We start from the raw sequence: 25,147 nt of genomic DNA on the forward strand, positions 1-25,147 counted from the left end.
ATCTCCAGATACAACCTGGGCTCGTCCTGTCCTGCGAAAGAGCTTGCTTTTTTTTTTTCTTTTTAAAGAGCGATTCCATTGACTGACGGTGCCCAGCTGTACTCGGCTCTCGGTTCGGGGGAGTCGAACATATGCCGTCTACACATGCACTGCCACCGATCGAGGGGAAAAGCCAGTGGTGCGCATTGCACACTGGCTTAGTTTTTGTTTTATTTATCTGCTTACTTTCAAACTGCCAAATTGCGCGGATTCCAAATTCCTACTTCAAAATGAAAAAAAAAAAAAAAAAAAACGAAGAGCCGCCGGCAGAAGCGATCGCGCGCCGACGATGCGCTGCGCCCCAAGCGCCGGCGGCCTTCTACCAGACGACATGAACGAGTAGCGGCGTTCTTTGCTTTGCTTTCGATTTATTTTTTAACACAAACACATGGTACACATGTCTCTTACGTGCGCATGTGGCACGAGGCAGGAAATGGCCGAAGAAAGTTTCGTTCTAACAAGTTTGCTGTCGAGAAGCGTAGACTTCGCGTTCACTCCGCCGCCTCTCTCCGACGAGCAGACGTACCACATACGGGTGCGCCGGCGGGAGGTGGCGCCACTTGTTCCGGAGCAGTTGCGCCTCCATACCAGCGCACTAGGCCCATACTCGGACCAGTCTTCGTAGCCTCAGTCAGCATCGCATGCAGGTGGCCACACCAGACCCACCTTTTACAAGAAAAACCCAGCTCACCCGAAGTCTTTTTGAATAAGCTCATCACCCATGCGGCTTACACGCCACGTATTATGGCCCGCTGGCGTCAGTATACGGAGAAAATGATTACGTCCCCCCACTGTACGACTCTAACTCGCGGCGGCATATCTCATCTACTCTGGGATTGCCCTGCTTTTTCTACTGGACGCTCCGAGATCAAACCCTACCGCCTGAACTACCGTTCCCTTCTAGAAAATGATGCTAGCACACAGATGATATTTTCCAAGTATATGGCTCGCTTAGTGGCCTGGTTAGAGCTATGTGATTCGAGTGACGACCTATACAATGAAGATTGTCCCATGAGCCTTCCCATTCAATAAAGGACTTTCAATCAATCAATCTTCACTAGTCGCTCGCCCTGTTCATTTTTACCCTTATTGCACCAGTGGTCACTTGTCAACACACGTGCTCGCCATGCTTGCAAGCTTCTTCGTTAAGCCTTGGACGTGGTGGTGGTGAAACTTTAATACCTAACAGATGCAGGATAGGCGTCAACCTATCCGCATACACGGCGATCTGGAGTCCTTGGACCCGGGCGGCGTGTTCGGCCAGTCAAATTACTCCTAGCTGCATGTCGGTGTGTGAGCACAGCAGTAGTCTCCAAAATACTTGTTTTTCTCTTGATTTATATTTTCGATCTGTGGACACGTCCAGATCATATGTACCAGATCCGCCTTATCCTGACATAGTTTGCACCTATCTGAGAATTGCTCCGGGTACCACTGGCTAAGTGTAGCTGGATTCGGAAAAGTCGTTGTTTGTGGGCGCCTCCAGATGCTTTCTTGCCGCTTATTTAGTGTCCTATCTGCCGGTGGGTATTCTACTCTGTTTAGCCGATTGTGCTCAGTAATCCCTTTATAGCTGACCAGCCTATCCCTGCTCAGAGTGTACTGAGGGTCAGAGCCTACCCGGAAGGTGAGACCGTGGGCAAACTTATGAGCTCCCTCATTTCCCTGAAGCTGCAGGTGAGTGGGCTGGTGCCCGTATTAGCCGGATTATTCTGTCATCCTGACAAGTTTCCAGTATACTCTTTGTCTGTCGAAAGACCCTTCCCTTGAGAAAATTGCATACTGCTGTTTTCTAATCACCTATAATTGTAGTATCGTCCCTACTATCGAAATAGCAGCGGTCACCTCTTCAGCCATGTCCGTCCTGACCGAGCCGCTTATTAGATTTTGTTCATCTGTCACTACAGCAACCATAACCTGCTTGTCCTCATATTCGGCGGCGTCAGCATAGACCACGTCCTGCCTTCCTTGATATATCTTCTGCAGTGTTTCCCCTCTTTTCTTCCTTCTTTCCTGGTGATGTTCTGGATGCATGTTCCGTGGCAGCAGGGAGATTTTTAGTCGCTTCCTGACTTCCATCGGGATATTCGTCTTCAGGTCCCCTTGGCGTCCATATCGAATGCCTAGTCATGCTGTATATTTCTTCCCGTCCGGGTCTTTGCCAGTCTTTCGTATTGGGAGATTTGGTTGGCCTCTATCACTTGCTTCTGCCAGCGTATTGTGCACATCCAGCTTCATTAACCGGTTCGTAGATGAACTGATGGAGAGACCAAGGGCTGTTTTTATGATCTGCCTGATGATTACTTCTCTTAGCCTTCTCGCAGATGGCCAGGTGTTAGAAACTCGATCAATAGCTGCTGTGTTACTTCTAACGTCGATGTACGAACTATTGTGCATCTCACATGAATCTCGTGAGCTGTGTTTATCTCGGAAATAATGAAGAACAGGCGCACGGCTTTACTTTGGATATGTAAACATTCTATTCAATAAGGATGTACTATCCGGCGAAAGTCGTTGTAAAAATAGCTTGAATCGGTACAGGCTGCTGTCCGAGGTCTGCTTCACCTGACAGAAACATCTCTCTTACAATGCTCCGCCGCAGCGATGTAATAAACATGCTTCATGGACTTCGAAGAACATGACATATGCCCCCTGCGTGCGGACTGAGCACTCTCAATGCAGTCAGCTTACCGTGATGCCCCCGACTTCCATCCATTGCGCGCCATGTAACCCTTCCTTCCCACAGGTCACCACCTGCACTCGACAGCTCAGGTAAATCCGTACTTTTTCCTGTTTTTATTCTATCATGAATTAGTTTCGCGCTTTAATTGCTTCCCCATACTAGCTAATTTCTAGAAATTGGTCTAATACATGCATGGAGAAGAGCATGTCAGGAGCCTAGGGAGCTTGGCAGTGCTCCAGGGATGAGACAGGACTCGGAGCCTGGAGTCCAGACTAGTGGCGCTCAGGAATGCCAAGAGATGACGAAGGACAGCCAGGTGGAGTCGGACGAGGAAATGTAGTTCGGAGGCTCTGGAGTAAAGAAGGCCCAGGCGATGGAAGTTGACCGCAACAGCTTGTCGAGCCTGGCTCAGGGATAGGCAGAAGCAGGGTGTGATGGGTGGTTTCGTCAGCACCGAAGGAGAAGCAAGCTGGGGAAGGGGCATGGTGGAGGCGGTGGAGACGGGAGGCCATCCAAGAACGGCCAGAGCGAAGTCTGAGAAGTAGGCGCTGATCTGGATGTGCCAGCTTCTGAGGGAGGTGGTGAGCCTTGATGCTCGCGGCGATCCTGGGGTCAGGGTGGAGGGTAATGTAACCTCCCGTATGAAGTAGAAAAATTTGACGCTTTGACGGCTGATATAGGGAGTTTGGGGTCCTCGTGAGTGGCCTCGGAGAGTGTGCCTCATTTCCTGGTATAACCAGGTGGCCGGGGATCCATGAAGCAACAAGGCAGCCAGGTTGGTCTGGAGGTCTAGGAGGCGGGCCCAAAGAATTAAACTTATCTTGCCTTACGGGAGTTTCAGGAGTAGATGAGCAGCCTTTGAATTGGTTAGGATGACGGCTTCCCTATGGGATGGAACCTTCGGTGGTCATGTGGTGTCGTCGCGCTTTCCCGAGCAGCAAACTTCCGAGCGCTGTCGACGGAAGCGGAGGAGGAAGTAAACACAGAGGACACCAGCGCAATTCTACAGTCTTACACCCACATTACATTATATTACCGTACACAAAGAAGAACACTGCCACCGCCGCACCTAACACTCACCAAGGCCGAAGCTGTGGCATGGCAACAACTGCAGACTCACACGTATACGAATCTGTACCACAAACATTTGTTCTCCTCCACCTGCTACCCAAAAAAATGCCCCACCTGCCAACAACATTGGCCTGCCCAAAAACACCCAGCGGCATTCCCCCTATAACTCACCCCATCCTCTCCTCTTGGGAAGATTCCTTCTCCCGCACGGAGCAGACCGAACAACGCCGACTTTAGAAGTTAAGATATGAGGTAACATTCTTGTTTATTCTTCACTTGTCCACACTATACAGCAGAGAAAAACAATTTTTTAGGGGTTAATTTTTTGCATAAACATTCCCAGGCGTCTTGGCTTCCCGTGGGACGAAAAAGTGCTGGCAATAGTAGCTATGCTGCTCTCTGCATGTCTCTCTCACACCCGGCATCCGCGCTATCTTACCATGCACCCAGAGAGACTTCATTTTCGGACCTGCTGGGCATTCAGCAACATGTGAACGTGTTTTCATATGGCCTAGTCTGAGACCAGCCTGACTGAACTGCTGGATTGTCTTAGCCATACAGGACACATAAATGAAGGCATCCATGCTGTGAGCAGGCGGAATTGGAGTGTTTATGGTTTCGACATAGCATGACATCATTTGCCCTGAATCAGGTCATTAATACATGTACCCTAAAAATAAAGTTGAAAATTGATGCTTTATTGTACCACGGCAACATTTTTGGTGACTAAATGTTTGCTCCAGCCGGCAACTTTTTTGGATGCTTTAAAGATTTATTTGGTGCTTATTTTCCCAGAACACCTTGCAACCCTGCCTACAGTCCATGCACCAGCAGAACATGTAGCGCCACCTAGCAGAAGCATGCTCGTGATATTCATGTCTGGGCACCACCTTTGCTGACGACGTTTGTGCTAATGGGGAATATAAGACTGTCGAGCTAATAACTAGGAGTCAATAATGAGTATGCAACAGTGAGCATTTATTACAGCAAGATGAAACTATGAAGGTGCAGTATTAACACATGCAACGATGCTATGATGTTAACTGTACAAGTCCATTTTCACCATGTGATCACACATCATTGATGGATAGTGATGAAACTGCAATCTGAATCTGTGGTCGCATTCCGCCGTCAGCCTTCAATCCTAATATTATCACACTGTAAGTGTGGGGCTCTTGCTGGTAACCAGAAGGCCCACTGTTCACCTAGAAGACAACAGTGAGGAGATTATGTTCAATTCACCAGTAGGACACTTAGCCTTCAAATGATGCAATCAATGAAATAGCACATCTTTCAAGTACTCTGCCCGCTACGCTGGCACCGTTTTTATGCCATTTGAGAACAGTCTAGCAACAGTGATGTTGCACTGTGGTAGCGGTCAGGCTATGCTAACACAAATTAATAACTCAACACAGTGCAGGCACTCACTGACTAGCTCCAATGCAACAATTGTTTGACCTGTACAGCCAATGGAGTATACCCTGGAGCATGCCGGTCACAGCAGAGCATCGATGCCTGCTCCGATGTGTCTGTCCCGGTATGCCTTCTTCCTCCTTGCACCGCGACCCACTCGGCCCATGCGGCGGCTAAGCTTGGCAGTGCGGCACTCAGTCTCCACCGGAGCAGGGGGCTGGGGTGTCGCAAACATCAGTGGCATTGCACCTGGGTGTCAGAGCCATACTCAATGAGACAGCACTAGAGCTGTGTCCTGCACTACCAAGCAATGTAAACATTATTCACTTGGCCATGACAATGTTTGATGACGTGCACGGCAGACACAGAAAAAAGAAAAACCATTCTGATATCATGTAGTACTAATAACACTAACTATTGCAAAATCAGTGCTTAGCCATGCCAACTGCCAGCTACCACTCGTCAGCGCCATGCCTATGATTTTTCACTCACAACGCCTATGGCAGATTTTCTGAGAAATGGGATGTTATGTAAAAGGAGAAAGAAATGAGATGCTGCATGACAAGGCAGAAACCCAAGGAGGAAACAAAAAAGCAAATAGTCTGAAATGCAATTTAATGGCAGCTGCGCACTGCACATCTGCTATTGAACATCAGAAGCTGCTGCAGCAACCATTCATGGAGAATGATTGTGTTGCATGCACAATGGTAAAATTATGATACTTGGAGACCACGTCTGGTTTTGGTCACCTACAGTCGGGTGAAACTTGAGAATAACTTAACAAATACCTCTCAAAGAAGACCCACGACATGAAAAGCTGATCAGCGGCGCTCCCCCACCACAGTTGCTTTCCAGCAGTGCCTAGCAGTGTTGCCAAATGTCGGTGAGCAAAAGTAGCTAGATGGCAGCGTGAAAGTAGCTAAAAGTAGCTAAAAAATTTAGTAAGGAGCTAGAAGTAGCTAGATTTGTTTCCGAGAATTTTTACTTTATATTTTGGATATATAACGCATTTATTGGCAGCTCTATTATTGTAAAAATTAAACACAGCTATCAAGACATGGTTTCCTGCAGGCGACTACGCATGACAAGCGCTAACTAACGAATTACGAATGATAAACGTGCTCAGATTTCCATTCCGATAATTTAGGCAGACGTAGTTTTGCAAAGCGTTAAGGCTTGCGCGCTAAGAAAAGACGAACTGCGAATGCATCACTGCTCTGTAAACATGTAAAGAATGGACTTTTATCTACTTTTTGCGTGTACACAGGCCTATGAACGGAGAGTTATGAAAGGTTTAATGACTGTCCAGGCGTATCTTCAGTCCGCGACTCGGCGTAACACGATCCGGTGGGCCTCTTGGCCTCTTACATCCGCTCGGCGCTGACCGCGCATGATCCGCAAAGAGAGTCGAATCAGACAGTCGATTCCAGGCACCTTATGGCCGCTGCGCAGGGAACGTTGAGAGTTTAAGTAATAGGAATGCGTACACACACGCACAATAGTATACCGCGAGCACGACTTCGATGCGCATGGAGGAAGCTCCACGGAGGCAAAAACGCCCGCGCCTTGTATTGCATCCTCCTCTCTCTTTTCAAGTGTTTCCTTCTTTCTCGCAACTACTCGCAAGTTTGTCTGGTTTGCGTCTTGTTTAAAAACTACCAGATGGCGCTATGTGCCTGACGTCAGTTTCATCATGTGTAGCGTCTGTGGAAAGGTTTTTCGTGCCAGAATAGTAATTTTCCGAAATGTAGCCAGATTAGAGCTATATTTCACCAAAATAGCTAGATTTGTAGCTAGATTTTGAAGAAAGGAGCTAGAACAGCTACTCGTAGCTAAACTAACTTTCTTGGTAGCTAGTTGAGTCCAAAAGTAGCTAAATCTAGCTACAAAGTAGCTAAATTGGCAACACTGGTGCCTAGGTGCAAAGGGGCCAAGCATCAAAGAAACTCAACATACGAGGTGCCCGTTCCCACAGAAACATGATTTTATGAGGACAAACGCGGTGGCTTCTTTGTGGTGCCTTAGGGGCATAGGAGTGAACCATTTGATAACTACAACTATTCACTTGCATATTAGTGAGCCGCATCTGGGCATGAGCAAAAACACGGCGGCTGAAGGCTACTGCGATGGCTTCTCCACATGTCTTGGTGTAAAGGGGCAAAGCATCCAGAAACAACCAAGGATGCGATTCCGACTCATCATTGCCTTCTACGAACTAGATTCTTTACTAAATCTCTCCTGCACTTTAAGAAAGCAATGCAAATACGGAGAGTGGAAGCCTGCTCCGGATTCCTTACCGAAAATAATTTACATGAGTTTCTATAATATGCCTTATGGCAAGCTTGCATAAAAAAAAAAAAAAATACGAATTGAATTCCGCAAGAGCTAAAAAAAGGATCTGTGCTTACTGGATGTCTATAAATGCTAATCTATACTTTAATGCAGGGAAAGTCTCAATTCTAAATGCCTTTGCACCTCATTCAGCAGTTAAAACTTTCAAAATCAGGTGGCTCCGATCGTAAGTTCTCCCGGATGATACTTTTATTTCCCGCATTTCTTTTAAAGATGTATCAACGAGGCTTTACTGTATATGCTTAGCTCGGATTTTCATTTCTACCACCAAGACCAGAGTTCCTATTGCAAGCTAAACCAGACAAACCCCTGATCTAAACATCGGTCAGTAAGCAGCATCTGCATTACCTTAGGTCTTGTTATCTTGTTGTCATTTACTGAAATATCAGTAGACTCCTTTTAAGACGAAATCTATGGCAGACTGTTTGAATTGATTTTGACCAGCTGAAGCCTTTCAACTCATACACTGCACAAGACAGGCCTATCTCTGCATCCATCCCGATGAAGTCACAACCGATAGGAATTGAACACACAACCTCGTTCTCAGCGGCAGAACATGGCGTGGCAGCTCACCCACTGTGAACAGCCGTAAATCGCCCCCAACACCATCAACCCACCTTCGAAGCTTATGGTAATGGAGGGCCGGCGCTGTGGACGCAACCAGGGGACCACTTCGAAGACTGGCTCCCGGTGGGGACTAGCCGCAACGGGTCGTTTCTTGCGTGGTTGCTTACTCTCACTTTGCGGTCTCCTCAGGGCAATCGTCAACCGAATGCCCCGTGCTGGGTCAGAAATGGTGCTCTTCACCTGCGGACAATATGTGCACGCACGTCCTGAATGCAAGGAATTCACTTTTGTTCAGTTCCAGCACACACCGCACGGTACGACTGCAGCAGTCAACTAGTCAGTGAGGTATGTCGTGCACCACGATTTTCGTCTGTTGTCCAAGGTCCGTGTTCTGAGTTTGCGTCGTTAATGAAAGTGTCGCTATCTCCCTGACCTAGAGTCCTCTGACTGGTTGAAGCACCAGAACTGCATGTCAGTACCACTTCTGGTTCCGGCATTTCCACCAGTCAAGACGACTCGAGGTCGGGGAAATAGCGACACTTCGGCTAAAGACGCACACTCTGAATACGAATTCAGCCTCACAAATGAGTGGTAACAAAGCGTAACTAACTTTAACTAACTTCTAGTCTGCTGGCCTTCAACCAGGATAATCACGTGACTGAATGTTTTAAGGCAAAAGCCTTTTATGGCTCATGACTCGCTGGCGTGTCCGTGCATCTACGGCAGCTGTCAATCATTTTCTGAAGGATTAGGATTTCTTCAGTACTGATAGTTAATCAATGATGTAGTAGGTGTATGAAAATTAACAATAATTAGCTGATAAAGTGATAATAATTAGTAAATGCTAATTAGTTAATTATTCTAGGGTAGTTTTATTAATTAGTCAATCCTAATTAGTTAATTAGCCATGAAATTAGGAGACGCCTGCTTCTGGGAAAGAGAGCAATGGTTAGCCTTGACCGCCTAGTAAAGAGCAGAGACATTAGTCTGCCAACCAAGATCCGTATAACCCGTGCTATGGTCTTTCCAGTTGTGATGTATGGATGCGAGAGTTGGACTGTGAAAAAGGCTGACCGCCGAAGAATTGACGCATTTGAATTGTGGTGCTGGCGAAGACTCTTAAGAGTTCCTTGGACTGCAAGAAGATCAAATCAGTCGATATTGTCGACCATAAACCCTGACTGCTCATTGGAGGGTCAAATTCTAAAGTTAAAGCTCAGCTACTTTGGTCATCTGATGAGAAGAGAGGAGTCGCTGGAGAAAGATTTGATGGTGGGAAAGGTTGAGGGTCGCCGGAGAAGGGGTAGGCAGCGAACGCGATGGTTAGATGGCATTCTCGAGGCATTGCAGATGAAGCTATGTGATGTTAAGAAGATAGTGAGAGACCGGAAAGCGTGGCGTGACATGGTCCATAGGGTCACGAAGAGTCGGACACGACTGAACGCCTGAACTGAACTGAATTAGTTAATTAGTAAGCTTAATGACGTCATGATTGTGCAATGGGCTTTCACCTCTGCACACTTTAGACCATCAAAATGTGCTTCAAATCTTTATGGAAACTATGAAGATGAGCAATGGCACTCTCTCAAATGAAGCACAAAATAGTACTGCAATGTTTTGCATATCGTAGAACACCCACTACTGGCCTTGCAGTCGAAACGATCCAAGTTCAGTTCTCTGTTTTCCTTGTTGTACTTCTGCCTGTGCAATAGAACACTGAAGTGCACATGGTAGGAAGTGAAGGAAATCAACATAGGAAGGGCATAAAAAGTGTAGAAAAGATAGAAAAGATAACGACAACAGAGTGGAACCCAACAGAAGGTTAACGTAGCAACACAACAAGAAAGGGGGGTGAGAGGGTAGCAGAGACTCAGGTGGGCGGGTTGAGATTAGGATGTCTGCAGGTGGCACAAGAAAGAGTTCATAAAAGGATTCAGAAAAGGTCTTTGTCTTGTGAAAGGTGCAGATGGGCTGACTCCCAGTTTCGTAGCAGAAGTGCAGGGCCTACCTGCGGGTGGATATTGGGTGATGGCCCACTGAGATTGCTCTCTTCCGAGTTGTTGTCCTCGTCAGCGGCTGAGGGGCTGCGCTCTTCTTCGTAGAAGGCCTCCAGAAGCTGCTCTCCCGTGGGGCTGTTGCTGCGAACTTGTCCACACCCTGCCTGTAAAGAGGGCTGCGGTCACCCGCCGCAACGGACACCAGGCACGACATTTCCCACTCTAGTCTGGTACGCCACCACCAATTTCACGGCAAGCGCAAATTCCATGCAAGAAAGAGGCTGCTATCTAGGTAACTCAGTTTATATGCATTTCGTGAGTTTTTAATGCTGGGACGTTGTAAACTGACAGGTAGATACAGTGAAAATGTTGCTGTCAAATAAAACATTCGTGCTGCTGCAGCTTCTAGAGCTTTATATCTTGGCAGCAGTGGATCTGTGTAAACATGCAAAGTAAAGGTCCTCTCATTTTTCTCAAAGACTGCTAAGGGCACATAAAGTTAGGCTTTCCTGCACTGAGTAGGACTTTGAGAATTTAACCAGACGAAAATCTACTGAAACGTTTCTTTAAAACGAAATGAAATTGGGATGGCTTAGCAAAGACGCTTTAACGTAAGTTTCTGAACTCATAGAGTGAATTGCGGAAAGCAAGTTGAAGGGCAACTCTGGTGGTTTTTTCATCGTTTTGAGTTATTGATTGCGTTACTTTTCCCGGTGTGTCCTGACTCCAATACAAAAGACCGTTTTCTAAAAATCCAAGTACAACTGTTTTTGAAAAGAAACAACAGTAAATCGAAACCAAAACTGGTTTCATGGCCGGAAACGACATTCCAGTTGACGAATCAGGACGTTATAGACAGTATTGCAAAACCCTTGCACGCGTGTTGGATGTCGGAAATCATGACACAGTACACAAAATGCCTGAGACAGCCTAGTACCGGCCTCAAAATTTCTTAATCACGTGGGAAGTGGGCAGTAACGCGGGTATAATGCTTGTGATGCCACAAACACAGTGTTGCCTGCAGAACAATTCAAAATCAAGCTCTGTACAAATAAATTACCGCACAGCGCCCAGACTTGGTTGAAAGCGTCAGGGCAGAGAGAAAAACCTGAAGTGAAATTTTTTGCCAGATAATGCGAATGTCGAAAAACCTCCGAAGTTGTCCTTTACGACTGACCCGTATTCAGACATAAGTACAACTTATTACTTATACTCGGCAAATTTCATGCCGGTACTTTACAGCCAGAGTGGTTTTAGTTGCCATGCTTAAGTACAATCTTGTTACAAGAGACAGTCGGTCATAAGAGACACATAAAAATGGTTTGGCTGCTTTTAATATGTTTGCCATGTTAACAACATTGCATACAAAAGACATGGTTACAAGAGACACTCTGTTACTAAGGAGAACTTTTGCAAGCCCCTAAAGTAACTTCTCCACTATTTAGAAAAGACACAACCCAGGTGGGCTCATGCAACGCAGCTGGCTCGTACGAACTTGTATGTGTGGCAGTTTAGATTTCCTTATCTACATTCTGCTTTATATCGGTGTCCTGTTTTGTTGCAATATGTTAGGAACCAAGAAGGAGTGCCTCCTCGACTTGGAAATCAAAATGTCCCTGTTGTTTCAGTCACACAGCAATGTGATGACAGTGGCTGAAACAATAGGGACATTTTGACTTCCCAGTCAAGAGGAGGCACTGCTTCTTGGTTCCCGACATATTGAAACAAAACAGGACACTGATATGGAACAGAATTCAGATAAGAAAATCTAAACTGCCACACATACGAGTTGGTAAGAATTTTTGGTTACAAGAGACCTTGGTTACAAGAGATATCTTTTTCGAGTCCCTTAAGTGTCTCTTGTAATGAGGTTTTACTCAGTGAAGCTCACCTGCCGTGGTGTGTACAGGAGGTGGGCCACATCAGACAGCAAGGGCAGCTTAGAGGCCAGGGCATCTCCAAAGCACTCGTACAGCAGCTCATACGGTGCCAGCAGAGACTCGCACCGTGCCATTTTTTGACGCTGATCCTTCACCAGTAGCTCCGCTGCCAACTGTCAACATGTGAAAGCCGGTACCAGAGAACAATATGTTCAATATGTTGCTGCTTTGTGTCTCGATATAACATACACTAGCTGTGCCAAGTATTAAAATTCACTAAATACATCATTCTGGTGGTTACAGTGAAACAGTCTCTAGAAATTGGTTTAGGCGGGAAGAAACCTCATTTTCATGAAATAAAATTTTGCTATGAGCAAATATGAATCCTTTTCATTCTTCTGAGGTAAAAAAAATTAAGTGGTCATTTCATACCGCACAGCATACATATTAAAATGCTGGCAACAATTTTCCAGTCCTTGCACGAGGAATATGCAATGTGGGCAACGGCGACTGAAATGTCTTTGCGTTAGGGTCATCCTCGTTAATCCGCTATGAGTAAAGGTTCTATATATGTTTTCAGCTGACATTTTTCTATGTACACAAAGAAGTGATGGCTATTATTTAAAATATATGGCATCTCTTCTTTTTGATCTGTTTGCTTAACATGCATTTGTTGCCACTTGTAGATCACATCGCATTGAAGATGAAAGAGAGATGTGTCAGTGCATCATGCATTGCTGCAAGAAAGGGCATGTCATGCTACGTTCTAGTGGCTGGCTCTGGATTCTAGGATGGATTCACACATGTAGCTTTGGTTGGCAGGGAATATAAACAACAACAACAACCTACTGCATCAGGAGAGAAAGAGTGAGAAACACGACAAACCAGCAATGCCCCGTGGACCCGTGTGGCATCTGCCTGGGCCTGGGTGTTGGCAGGGCGGCAATCTGCCAGCACGGCCTCCAGATGGCGCCAGTAGCCAGCCAGAGGCGGGCCCAACACCTGCCGCAAGGCGTCCACACCCAGTGCAGTCAGCCCCGACACGGCCCCATACTGGGCGCACAGGGGACGCGAGGAAGGGTCTCGTACACACTCGCCCAGCGAGTCCAACACCTGCGTTTCCAGGCCCACAATGCGGTCGCCCCAGAACCTGCATAAACCAACACGGTTGTCATGACAACCTTCGCAGAAAAGGAATCGTAGCAACATAGCACAATAAGCGCATTCGCATTGTATTTCAAATGACAGTAACAGCGTAACTTCGATGAAGGACCAGGGAAAGAAAAGATGCAAGCGCTACCTTCAACTCCTTTACTCCAAGTAGGAATGTAAACATCACAAAAACCACAAACAAGAGATCAGCGCTTGTAGACATCTTTTCTTGTCTCTCAGCATTTGTGTTTTTTCTTTCCTTTGTCAACCATTTAAGTTGCGCTGTTCAGGCCATTTGAAATAAAAAAGAAAGAAACAGACTAAAAATTCAAAAAGTGCTCTGAACGCTATCGAAAGCACTTTCGCTGTTTTTTTAGTCTACTTTGATGTCTTTTTGTTGACTTGTCACTTGAGTGTTGTCTCTCTGGTGTCCTGTTAAAAAGGGTTCCAGAAATGCTGTCAACATGGTTGCTTTGCACCCCGGCGTAGACAAACTACGCCAATGCTCGAAGAGCAATCTCAACTTCTGCAGTGGCTGGTTGGGTCGGCAGAGCACTGTGAAATAGGATGATCGCAAAACTTCCCCAAGAGCTGACTGGGAAAGTTCACAAAGAACCATGAAATAACAGTTTGCCGAGAAAGAAACCATAAGCGAACAAATGGCATGCTTGCGATAGTGCAATGAGTCCTTGCTTGTGCGCGAGTGCTTGCATGTTTGTTGTCCCTGAAGCAATGACCTGAGCTTGCTTATCAGAGATTTCTACTTCAACATCTTTTGCCTTTACAACCTTGGAGAAGAGCTCTGGCAATATCTATGCAGAAACATGTATTCTGCTAAGCATATCTGCGCCAATGGTTGCAAACCAACACGTCGTAAGCAGACTGTGGGAAATGACGCAGTATGGGTTCCTAACATGTGGATTCTGCCATGCCAACACTGCTGGAGAGGGCACCATTAGCTGCACGCAAGTGTAGAATGAAAACTGGGCCCGTATTCCAATTTACGTCGTTATTGAAAGTGCCGCTATCTCCTTGACCTCGAGTCATATGATTGGTAGAAATGCCAAAACAAGAAGTGGTAGTCACTTCTGGTTCCGGCGTTTCCACTAATCATATGTTTTGAGGTCGGGGAGATAGCAACACTTTAGATAACGACACAAACTCGGAATACGGACTCTATTGTCATGTGCTCAGTGCAAGTAGAAAAAGGAGGAGGACAGAACAAAGACAGACAAAAATAAAACACAGTGCTTTAAGGTTAGAGGCTGAACTCCTCAGTTTTATTTGACATTTTAAATAGTATTTTGGCAAACTTTTTCTTGTGTTTAATTCAGAACCCATTTTTTGTCTTTCCTTGCAGTGTCGGCACAGCTCAGCTGCTGATCCTGAGGACGCGTGTTCGATTCCAGCTACTGCAGCTACTTTTCTTTTAAAGAAAGCACGAATGGAAGTTAGTCTAAAGAAGTCTAAAATTTGGTTTGTGTAAAAACCAAATAAAGAAGAAGGCAACTATGCAGAAAAAAAACTGCTGAGCTAAGCGCATACGCACTTGCCACACCCAGCGAGTGGAGCGAGGCCTTTCTGAAGTGCTGCCTTTATGTCGGAATCACTCTGCCCGGCTGTGATAAAAGTACACATATTGCTTGCCTGCGACTCTATACTTCTCCAATGAAAGCAACGGGGCAAGGACAAATATCAAATAGGCTACTGCAGAAAAAGGCCAGAAATAAGCAGAGGGCCATGCATCACATAGTCCGCATCAACTAAACCATCACAGAATCCTGGACACGAGGCTTCACGTCCCATCTCACGTCAAAGCTGTGAAGAATGCACCACCATTGCCATCGCTAGGACATCGGCTTGTTCTGTTTCACCCCAGACGCGGAGATGAAAAAACTCTAGGGGCACTTATGACTGCTTAAGTGCAGCAAAGTGAAAGTTTGTTCTAATATATATTTTTTTTATTGCGTTAGCAATACTGCGCCAGGTTTTGAGCCGTCGCGTAGCTCATGGCCAGTCGCCACGGTTGACCTTGAACAGCCGCGAAGAAGAAGATGAGGAGGAGGAGGAGGAAGTAGGAGAAGTAGAGGAAGAAGAAGGAGAAGAAGAAAAGAAAAAGGAGGAGGAGAAGAAGAATGCTCGGTCACCGGCAACTAATGCTTTCGCTCTCCATTTGGTTCAGCAGCATTGAACCCTTCTCATTTATACGTGGGCTGGTAGCTTATGCTCGAGCGTCATACTCTTAAAGGATGAGCTTAAGTGTTCCCAATAATGTAGTACCTTACACTGATAGGGCGTTATAGGTGAATAATGTAGCAGGAAAAAGAAGCTTCCGTCGTTGCTATCGCAATTCAACTAGGGTTAACCAGAGTTAAACCCCAACTAATTTTTTATTTCTATTACCTTTTTTTTTTCGTTTTAGTATTAAAATTTTTGCATGGCTTTTAGCTATTCATTACCCAATGTTTACATATTTTAGCCAATATAGCCCATGTTGGCTTCTTATGTGGCTACTGTTGGATTGGCTATGGATCTAGCTCGTTTGACACATTCCTGCGGACGCCGATTCATGAGCCAAGGAACACTTTTGCCTTAAAAATCAGCGGTTGCAGAAGCCGCCACGAACAAATAGTACAGGAGATGAGCAACAACAAAAAAACACAATGGCACCGACTGCAGACCGATGAGTATAAGCCAGCAGTTCTAGTGTTCTGTGCCATTACTGTTGGGCACGATACCTCGAAACAGACCTCTCACCTGAGCAAGGCAGCCAGGAGGTGCGCCGCATTGTCCCTCAGGGCCCAGTGGTCATTGGCTGGATTGATGGCAGCAGCCAGGGGCTCAAGCAGGCAGAACAACAGTGCTTGGACCACTAGTGTTGGCTGCCATGAAATGCAGAAACACAGAAACGATGAAACACCAGTGTGAACAATGCTGGGCACCATTTTCTGCAAACCACTGGGTTCACACACCCATGCACTTCCCAAGAAGCACAAATCATGTACACAATATTGGTATTACATTGGCAACAACCAGTCATGCATAGGGCCAATCAGTTGCCAAGGATGTACCAGTACTGGCCCTAAGGATTGTGATGACTGGTTCTAACATACTCACATAGGGCAGGGTGTCGAGGTAGAGTGCAGGATTCCGTGCCAGGGCGCCGATAGCGTGGAGGAGGCGGTCCAGGCTGGCAAGGTCGTGGCTCAGTTTCCGTACCTGCAACGACGATCAGTTGGTTCTTAAAGGGGCAGAACACTGACCAAAATGTGTAATGGGATTACGGTGGAAATAAAAATACCTTGCGTCATATGGCATAGATCGAGCTCTACAATATCCAAGAAATGGGGATTTCTAAATTTAATTTGGCACCGAAAATCGCATAAAAATGACTGAAGTGGCCTCTTGTGGCGAAACACTGAAATTATCACTGTAGTAATTCACGTGATCACATATCGAGAAAAGGTAACTGGTTTCACAAATGCACCATATTCTCTGTTCTTTGAAGAGAGCTCGCCTTGTTTATTATATTTCGCATTCTCTCTGCTGCGACCATCACAAAAACCATCCTCCATCTGCATTGCCTATGATGTGCTCTTAGCATTTTGTCACTAGATGGTGCCACAGTGTTTTGATTTCCTTGGATGAAGCGGTGACCATGGCTCACTAAAACTTCTGTCGATGAGGCATACGTTTCTGTGCCGTAACAGTGTTGGGTGTAGAAATTAAATGGACACTACTCTGTACTAAAAATGCCTAATTACTGTCTGGAAGATGAGATTTATCTTAGTTTCAGTACATCACTTTTGTAGATGCGCAATCGTCATCGCGGTCACTACTCATGGTTTCTAGCATCGGACTACATAAAAATGGCCGCATGCACATGCACTGATCGAAACATTTCCAGTAAAATTTTTCCACGGTGTTTCTGACAAAACCTCTAATCAATCGACCACTCAAGACAGGAAACTTTCCACTGCGCCAAAAAGAAACTGGGCACTTGAAGTGCAGTATTCTGTCCCTTTAAGATGATAAAATTGACATTTGTAAAGCATGCAGCACTCATAGGAAATAACCAGTGGAGTGCCAGAACGGTCATTGAGGAAAAGGAAGCATAGCTGATAGAAGCAGAGTGTCAGGTGAGAATAGAAGGCTATTAAATCAGCTGGAATAAACTGGCCACAAGTGTTATAAGACTAGGTTCACATTGAAGATTGAAGGAAGAGGCATTTGGCCTGCACTAGACCTGACTGAGGTGATGGTGTAACTGGCTCACGCAGCTGGCTTTTGAGGAGAAGACCAATGTGGTACGATGTGAAAGTTGTACTTTACATGGTTGTGTGTTTAGCAACAATGCATAAGTGAGAATGTACAGAACCGACCACAACTGTCATGCCTTAAAGAGACACTGAATGTAAAAGAGAGAAGTTGTCCTGAGACTGATCACTGCATTCCAACAATAAAGAAAGGCTAGTCTTACATGAAACGCTGCTTTTGCACGCTTTTAAAGATAAGACTTAGAAAGCTGGCATCATCAACACTGGCCCACTATCGCAAGCTAACTTCAGTGTATCAAGAGAAATTTTTGTGCGCAGATCCCCGATGCCAGACTGCACCAGCATTAACTTTCTAACAGTGATAATGGGGTCCTCTTCATTCTTGACACCAAGTGTTTCGATCCAGTGGTGAATAAATTTTTATATCTAATTATCTCAGCAATAAATAATGTTTTGCTGCCAAGCATCGAGACAGCTAGAAAGAGCCACAGAGCAGATTTTAGTAAGAGCAAGGAATTATGGGGGCACTTAGTAACTTTGGGCAAGGAATGCAACATCAGAAGTATGTTGCTGCTACATTTTGGCCATTGCAGCTCCATGCGCTCAGTCTCATTTATTTTCTTTGTGTTTTCTTGAACTTAAGCACTTATCGTAGGTTGTAGATTCAATCCAGTGAATTCGAGTTGTTTGTACACTATGGTAGACACAGGTGGCATTGATTGTGGTGCCACCTTGATCTGATATGTCGAGCCTTCTACAGACAGGTCTGCATACAATAAAGTGCAGCTTCCACCTGCTGCCGAAGCCGCTATTACTTTTAAGCATGTCACGTGACCAGCGCATCGATCTACCAACAGCCGGCGGGACTCCCAACTGGGCTATGTCATGTGACCCTGTGATGTCATCAACCTCTAGACAAATCACGAATTCCTGACATCATATGATGCCACCCTGTTTTTCTGCTTGTTGCATTAAAATATGACAGAGTCAACCTCAGTTTTTTTTTTTCTTTCTTTGTTGGCAAACAGAGGTGCTGATCATACCCCGAGTGACACGAAGTGGACCAGGTAGGGCAGAAGTGGACTGAGGCAAGGGTTGCTAGCCAGGTCCTCCAGGGCAACCTGCAGAAGAGGTGGCAGGGTTCAAGGCTTGAGTGGAGGCTAGAGAGTCTTGTAACGACATAATGAAACTTCCCACTGTACTTAAACGAGAATATTAATGTCAGGAAAGTAGTGCAATGTACAAAGTGCACTTGAGCACGGAGCTACCCAGGCAGCACAAAACCTTGGCCCAATATTGGAACTGTGTTTAATAAACAATTTCTGGCTCTATATAGAACCATTATATTGCAGTGCTGCCCGGGTAGTGAGATGGTGGATCACACTTCATTAAACTCAAGCATCTGTTCCCCGTTTTCTCACCCTCATGTTGCACCAGCAAAGCTACACTTCCAAGATGCAGTGCTATATAGTTCAGCATTGGCCACCTAATAGTATAATGAAGTAGAATAAAGCACGTAATATGAGCGGTTGGCCTACATCGGCTGATAAAAGCAGAGTATCACTCATCTCACAAGCTCTGCCCAACATACTGCACGAGATAAGGTAAAGTACAAGAGATTACAAAAGTGTGAAACCAAATGTTTAAAACCGTAAAGCTGTGGTAAACACAAACATCAACCATGCCACATGCCTGCAGCCAGAAGACAATGAAAACAAAATTGTAATCGTCAAGTACAAACCCTTTTCAAACTGCAGACCTAACCTGAAATTTTGACAGTGCTAAAGCTCTTTGACCGTTTCGTTACTTCAAAAATTAGGGTATTTCCCAGTTTCCGCAGAGTCACTATTGTAGGCCCGTTACAATTACGGCACCACAAGCACTTCCAACAGGCCTTACAAATCATGCACAATTAAGGGGGCACATGGCTCTTGGAACATTTTTTTCATTTTTATGCTCTATGCAATGAAAATGCACACTCTTGGTTGGTTTTTATGTTGATTGTAAATATTATATAATCAATTTTCTCATATGTCAATCAGTTTTCAAAATATTTCACATTTTCATTCCTTCTTTTATAGAAAAAAGAGAGAAAAAAATGTAGGAACTACTTTTTTGGTAAAGGACAATATTTGTCATTTTACAACTTGTTGAAGTTCAAGGTGAGGAAAAGTGGTCGATGAACCATTTTAATTTAAGGACAGAAAAAAATTGCAAGCAAAAAACGAAGAATCTGTTCCCAACAGTGCATAGTTACATCGCTTAAGAGCATGCTGCATTAAAAATTATTCCTTTATCTGCTCTAGATGCAATGATATCCCTTCTTGTAAACTAGAAAACCGTAAAAATTTTGTTTAAAAAAAAATCTAGAAAAAAAATATGAAAGGAGGTGGAATTTATTCAGCTCATTTGCTTATTTATAAAGTAGAATGAATGACCCAGGGAGTGAATAGTAGGTATGTATGGGGCTGTAAACATCCAAAATGTAATTTTCAAAGAGTTGCTCTTTTCCACGATTTTCAGCGCCTTACAGCCCTGTCCCACTTCAAACATACAGGGATAAGGAGTATATGTGGTATAGCGAAATTTTTTACAATATCTTTTATGAATGAAAAATCAAAAAGCCCTAGACTGTGCAGGTCACCTCAACCAGCTGCTTGTCGCTCCCAAGCAGGGCCTTGGTGATCTCCTCGTAGTACTGCATGTGGGTGGCGTTGACGTCAGTGTGGACCGCTTTGCTGCCGCTGCTGCTCTCATCCTGGCCCACACCTGGTGGTTTGTCGGGGTCCGGTTCGAGTGCCACACCTTCCACTACCAGCCATCGTCCTGCCAAGGACACAAACGTGGAGCATGTCTGCATCACACCCGCACAGGAATGACATATATTCGCACACTCATTGTGCAAACAAAAGAATTTGGGTTCGTTCATAACACAGTGCAGGAAATTCGATTTCTCTACAGCATGGATAAAGGACAGCCCTGTCCAGTTGCTGCATGTGAGCAGAACTGTTTCCTACTCAATCTTTATGCGCATAATACTTGATACTTCACATACACACACCTTGATTTCAGATCCTTAAAGAAATAAGTGAAAGATGAACATTACACCCAGAGTCATTACCAGAACCCATTTCAGCAATGTCTAAAGCCTTCAAACACAGCTTTCTTTCCTCAAGCCGTTTCGGAAGAGAACTCCTTTCCAGGTACCATATACCAGCCTTTTATTCTTTTGAACAGAATTTCCTTCACCGGTTCATTAAGATTATTTTGTTGTTTTTATTTAACGGCTTGTGATGTCCTGGAATGCCTCAGTATTTTCTTCATTATGATCTCTGGTGCTTCGATTAGTTTTGCATTGCCTCCTTGTATAAGTCAGAAATACTAGCCTAGAGCCTTTTAGAGGAAAAAAAGAAAACCAAATAAACAAATAAATACACAAGACAGTGCCAAAAAGAGATTTCGAAATTCTGGTTGATGGCGGACACGTAAAGTAGTCAGCCTTCATGACAGAAGGCGGCCACATGACATTGCATGTCACGTCATGTTCTAATGTGATATGTGACAAAAGCTACAACTTGTCCTCCAGCTCTCGGCTTGCACCATACAAGCAACATGCATAAGCTGGCAGGCAGTTGGCAACCAGATTGCAATCATGAAGTGGCATGACTTTGGTCGACGCCTTAAAGTGCGAACCTTGGACGCTTGGCTCTGGAGGAATATCAAGCTGGAGGGGAGAATCAAGCTCGTCCGTCAAGTCAACGAGGCTGTCGTCCGTGCAGAAGACGTCGGCTTCTCGTACGTGTCGAAAGGGCAGCGGCTCCTCTCCACTGCACCCGTAGCAAGGCTGAGCAAAGCACAATGACCTCACGTCAGTCACATCACACCAAACAAGAAAATGGGACGAATGCCGTAATTTACAAAAACGAGAAGGCCACATTCAATTGCATAAAGCTCTGCTGGCAGAAACCACCTGGTTAAACAAAAGTGGTTTCAGCTCCAGAGTGTCTTTTACGATGAAGTAATGAAATACTAGTACCACTCGATCAAAATCCCTTACATTGTCGTTATTGCTGCTCTCAACTCAGCCCAACACTGTTAGATGCTAACAACTGTTATCCTGCTTGAAGTCTAGAACATCTTACGGTGAATTCCAATCAGTGATCTGGAGCAAGTTCTGACGCTCTGTGAAACCAAAGAGCAGTAATTTAATGGGTAATTTGGGTTCAAATCACAAGTTCTGATTGAACCCCAATGGTACAGTACCTATATTGCCCAGACATCTTGCTCTTTTGCAGATATGGAACGTGCTCCAGTTCACCAACTGGATTTCACCATTATTAATGTACAAGCCAGCATGGTTTGCACAAAGGGCAATGTACAACATAACTGTTCAATGAAGCTATTCTCTGTGGGACGCAAAGTGCTTAACCAACATTATACGCAGAAAGGCTGCAAGAGCAATTCTGCATTCGTCCAAAGCTGCTATTTTTCTGATAGCACCTGGACGTAGCACTACATTAAAGGTCTGAAAAATTTATTTTTCAGACCTTTAATGTAGTGCTGCCATTTTATTGATGTACTAGAAACGAAAGCAATAACAAGCACAAGATATGCATTTTACGCACTTAGATCTGTATCCCAATTCAATTAGACAATATTATAAAGATAAAACAACTGACCTTTAAAATAAGAGCACTTATCCTGCTACAGTAGGATCCCTTTCTTGGGGGGAGGGGGTACAATCTAATTTTCTTCCTAATTTTTGCACTTCGAGTAGAGTTATTGAGCCCGATTTCTCCCTACAGAGCTTCTTCCCTGATACAGTTACTTAACAGTACAAACTAGCAGGTGTGCAGTGCCAGTTTCAGCCTGGTGAACATTGGTGAATGTAAGCCTTTTTTTTTTTTTTTTTTTTTTTGCAAATGTTGTGCACAACTTCCAAATGAAAAATAATGCCAGATTTGCCCTCTCCACTATGAATTTCAAAGCACAGGAAAGTCCAAAAAGTAAGAACCTCCCTAAAAGAATTCACTAACACAAAATACTGCACAAATTAAATGCAGCCTTAAACGTAAGAGCCCCAACTGTTCAAAGTGTGATATGTGGAGAAAGAAAAAAAAAAAAAAAAGAAAAACACAAAAAAGGACTACAAATGGCAAAAAATAACGTAAAAAGATTAGCACTAAATAAAGAAATTAAGGAGTATGTTGTATCCTCAGTGTCTTGCACGTAAGCCGTACGTGAGAATCATATCTGCACAGGTTACCTGTGAGTCACTCCAGTAGAGAGCTCGTTCCACATCACTGCATGTCAGCTTGCGTCTCTTAGAGCGCCGCATGAACTGGCCACAATTCTGAGGATAAAAAGAACAGAAATCACATCACGCATCATAGTGCCACATTAAAAAAGTAACAGTATTGAAGTGCTTCCTCAAACTGTAGAAACAATCTGCATGATATTCCAACACTTTACAAAACTACTGCAGCTAACTTTCACCTATCTTTGGCCCTGCAAGCACTTAAAATTGAACCTGAAAAGTAAATTACTTTTCCTGTTAAATTCTGTAGGAAACAGCACGACAGATTTGCAACAGTTTACTCCATAGCTTGTTCTCAACGTGTGCAAGAACAACTATCGACTGGTCAAAAATCTGGCACCAATAAATTGATACAGTTACGCACAAAAAGAAACAATGGAGGAAAATTATTTGACAACCAAGCTTGTAGCCTTTTAGGTTGCACATTAGCTGACCCTTACCACCAATTATAAGAGTTTCTGGCAGTTCATGTAGCAATGCTGAGGGCTTTGTCTGTCTTGTTGCTTGTCGAGGTAGAACACGAGAAGATGTATAATTTCTCTAATTTAGTGCTTGTAGTTACAATATGTGCAACAGAATATGAGATAAATTGAAGACAGCCTGGTCCAACTGCCTGTCATAGTCAAAAAACAATTAATGCCCAATTTTTTATTTCTCATAAGCAATACAATTCGTCTTGCAGTAACAAAATGTACTGTTTAGTCTTTTAAACTAAGAGACTGCAGTGTTAAGCTGTGCTGGAAAGAAAAGCTTTACATATGTGCCACTTTTATTAACTTAAATTCACAATTATCAACATGACCTGTGCAGGTATCTTGTCTAGAGCATCGAGACATAACTTCTATGTCAAGCAAGCAGAATACATCCTCACATTATTCAAGCGAATGTAAGATTGACACTAATACCCTAGCTGATGCCTAAGGTTAATGAAGTAACCATTACCACTGGAATGACCATTAAATTAACATTATTAGCCATTTCCATTAGTTTGATGGACTAAGCGCAACCTCTTCATCCATTACTATTATTTGCAAGAATTACTATGGAAAACAAACAGGAGCTGAAAACACCAAGGTCAACTCACTGTAAACTAAATGAGAGTCCACTAAAACATCTGCAGCTCTTGTTTGTTTGTTTTTTTCCTTTTCAAAAAGTCACTCTTACGAGTATTCCAGTTTCTCTGGCAATACAGTGACATTTGCCCTTAAAGAAAAATTTGTGTTGAAAAATGTTTTTCTTCTTGTAGCCAAGAAAAACACCAGAGAGAGCAAGGCAAGTTTGTCCAATTCTAAGGGAATCCCCCAAGGTGTAGATTTGTAATAAGCCGGTAATTACACATTACCACCCGCTCAAACGCAGCCATACGGTACAGGTTTCCTACCTGCGCCAGTTCACGAAGTCTGTAATTGACATCTTCAGTCAGAAGGCTGAGGGCCTGCTCGGACACACCGGTGATGCCGTACGACTCCGCGAACAGGCTGACAGAGTCCCTGGAAAACTGGGTATATCGTTTCTCTTCGGGCTTCTTCCCGGGTGCCGCTCCTTTGAGAGTCCTTTTCGATGCCATCTTCAAGGTTTATTTCTGCAGCAATGAGTGCATTCGTTACCATCATGTCAGCAGCAACCGCGTTAGTGCTTTCGATTTTATAGTCAGTCCTGCATACCGACACACAGCTAAGCTGCTTATTTCCGCCATCGACGCATGACTTCAATTGACTTTTGGTGAGCTGCCAATGACTCCTTTACTCTTATGCTATGAAATAAACTTATTTTCAAATGTTCCACAGACCCTGCACGTGTTTCGGACTTCAGAAAGCATCGCACACCGGCGTCATTCATGCATTTATTTCGCTCGTAATATATCCGGCGATAAGGCAACCGGTTCGCAGCTCTTCTTTGGCGCTTCTCTACTGACCAGGAAGTCGCAGGCCAAGTTTTTATACGGCGTATATCTTTGGTATATCTACCTGTTGCTTTCAACATGCTAGCTATGCCGCGCTGCCTCGCGCGTGCAGTACCGGCACCATTTGAAAATTGAGGGTCGGCTGCCAAAAAGCCCCGAGGCACGCACGCAGTTCCGACTAACCAGGCCAAGGTCCTTTGCTTCGTCTGTGCGTGTCGCCTTTGCTAGGAGACACCTAGGGACGCTGTTGTATCATGCAACGAATCTTATCGACGATCACATCGCCACACCTCCACTGCCCCACTCCATGGAGAAAACTAAACCACTAAACTCTACCAGGGGGTCGACAGCGCACCTTTTATCAGCGAATTTTAATGCGCCAAAGCACACCTGCTAGATACCTGTGTGCGCGCAAAGAAAGTTACCAGTTTTCGTAGCTACACTTGTATACTAATCGATAAGATTGAGCAATACTAGTATTCCGCACTCTGAACAC

The 25,147-nt window shown here is 44.6% G+C and overlaps 1 protein-coding gene across 6 annotated transcripts; it reads right to left on the minus strand.

Moving 5' to 3' along the window:
• Positions 1-387: 387 nt before the first annotated feature.
• Positions 388-25,100, minus strand: LOC146173310 (TAF6-like RNA polymerase II p300/CBP-associated factor-associated factor 65 kDa subunit 6L). Of its 6 annotated transcripts, none has more exons than XM_084584672.1 (14): positions 24,835-25,099; positions 24,130-24,330; positions 22,698-22,784; positions 21,125-21,275; positions 20,076-20,257; positions 18,475-18,552; positions 16,272-16,373; positions 15,912-16,036; positions 12,888-13,152; positions 12,014-12,175; positions 10,134-10,298; positions 8,176-8,365; positions 5,274-5,455; positions 388-3,620 (listed from the first exon to the last, which is right to left on the minus strand). In XM_084584672.1, exons 2-13 carry the CDS (start codon positions 24,313-24,315, stop codon positions 5,289-5,291), a joined length of 1,860 nt encoding a protein of 619 aa, XP_084440798.1. In that variant the 5' UTR covers positions 24,316-24,330; positions 24,835-25,099; the 3' UTR covers positions 388-3,620; positions 5,274-5,288. The 6 variants fall into 6 exon arrangements, with proteins under 6 accessions (XP_084440798.1, XP_084440799.1, XP_084440800.1 ...); XM_084584673.1 differs by having other exon boundaries at positions 388-3,674; XM_084584674.1 differs by lacking the exon at positions 388-3,620 and adding an exon at positions 4,471-4,998 and having other exon boundaries at positions 24,820-25,100.
• Between the last annotated feature and the right edge of the window lie 47 nt (positions 25,101-25,147).

This window comes from Amblyomma maculatum, chromosome 11, assembly GCF_055883805.1.
Source record: "Amblyomma maculatum isolate TAMU_Amacu chromosome 11, ASM5588380v1, whole genome shotgun sequence".
Taxonomy (NCBI): Eukaryota; Metazoa; Arthropoda; class Arachnida; order Ixodida; family Ixodidae; genus Amblyomma; species Amblyomma maculatum.

What these genes read in the sequence shown, in the direction of transcription:
- LOC146173310 (XM_084584672.1), bottom strand. Translation starts at nt 24,315, where the DNA reads ATGGCATCGAAAAGGACTCTCAAAGGAGCGGCACCCGGGAAGAAGCCC. An exon ending in GCGACAAGCAGCTGGTTGAG is followed by an intron (nt 18,553 to 20,075) that starts GTGACCTGCACA and finishes CCTCTTCTGCAG; the next exon opens with GTTGCCCTGGAGGACCTGGC. An exon ending in CACCCAATATCCACCCGCAG is followed by an intron (nt 8,366 to 10,133) that starts GTAGGCCCTGCA and finishes TATTGTCCGCAG; the next exon opens with GTGAAGAGCACCATTTCTGA.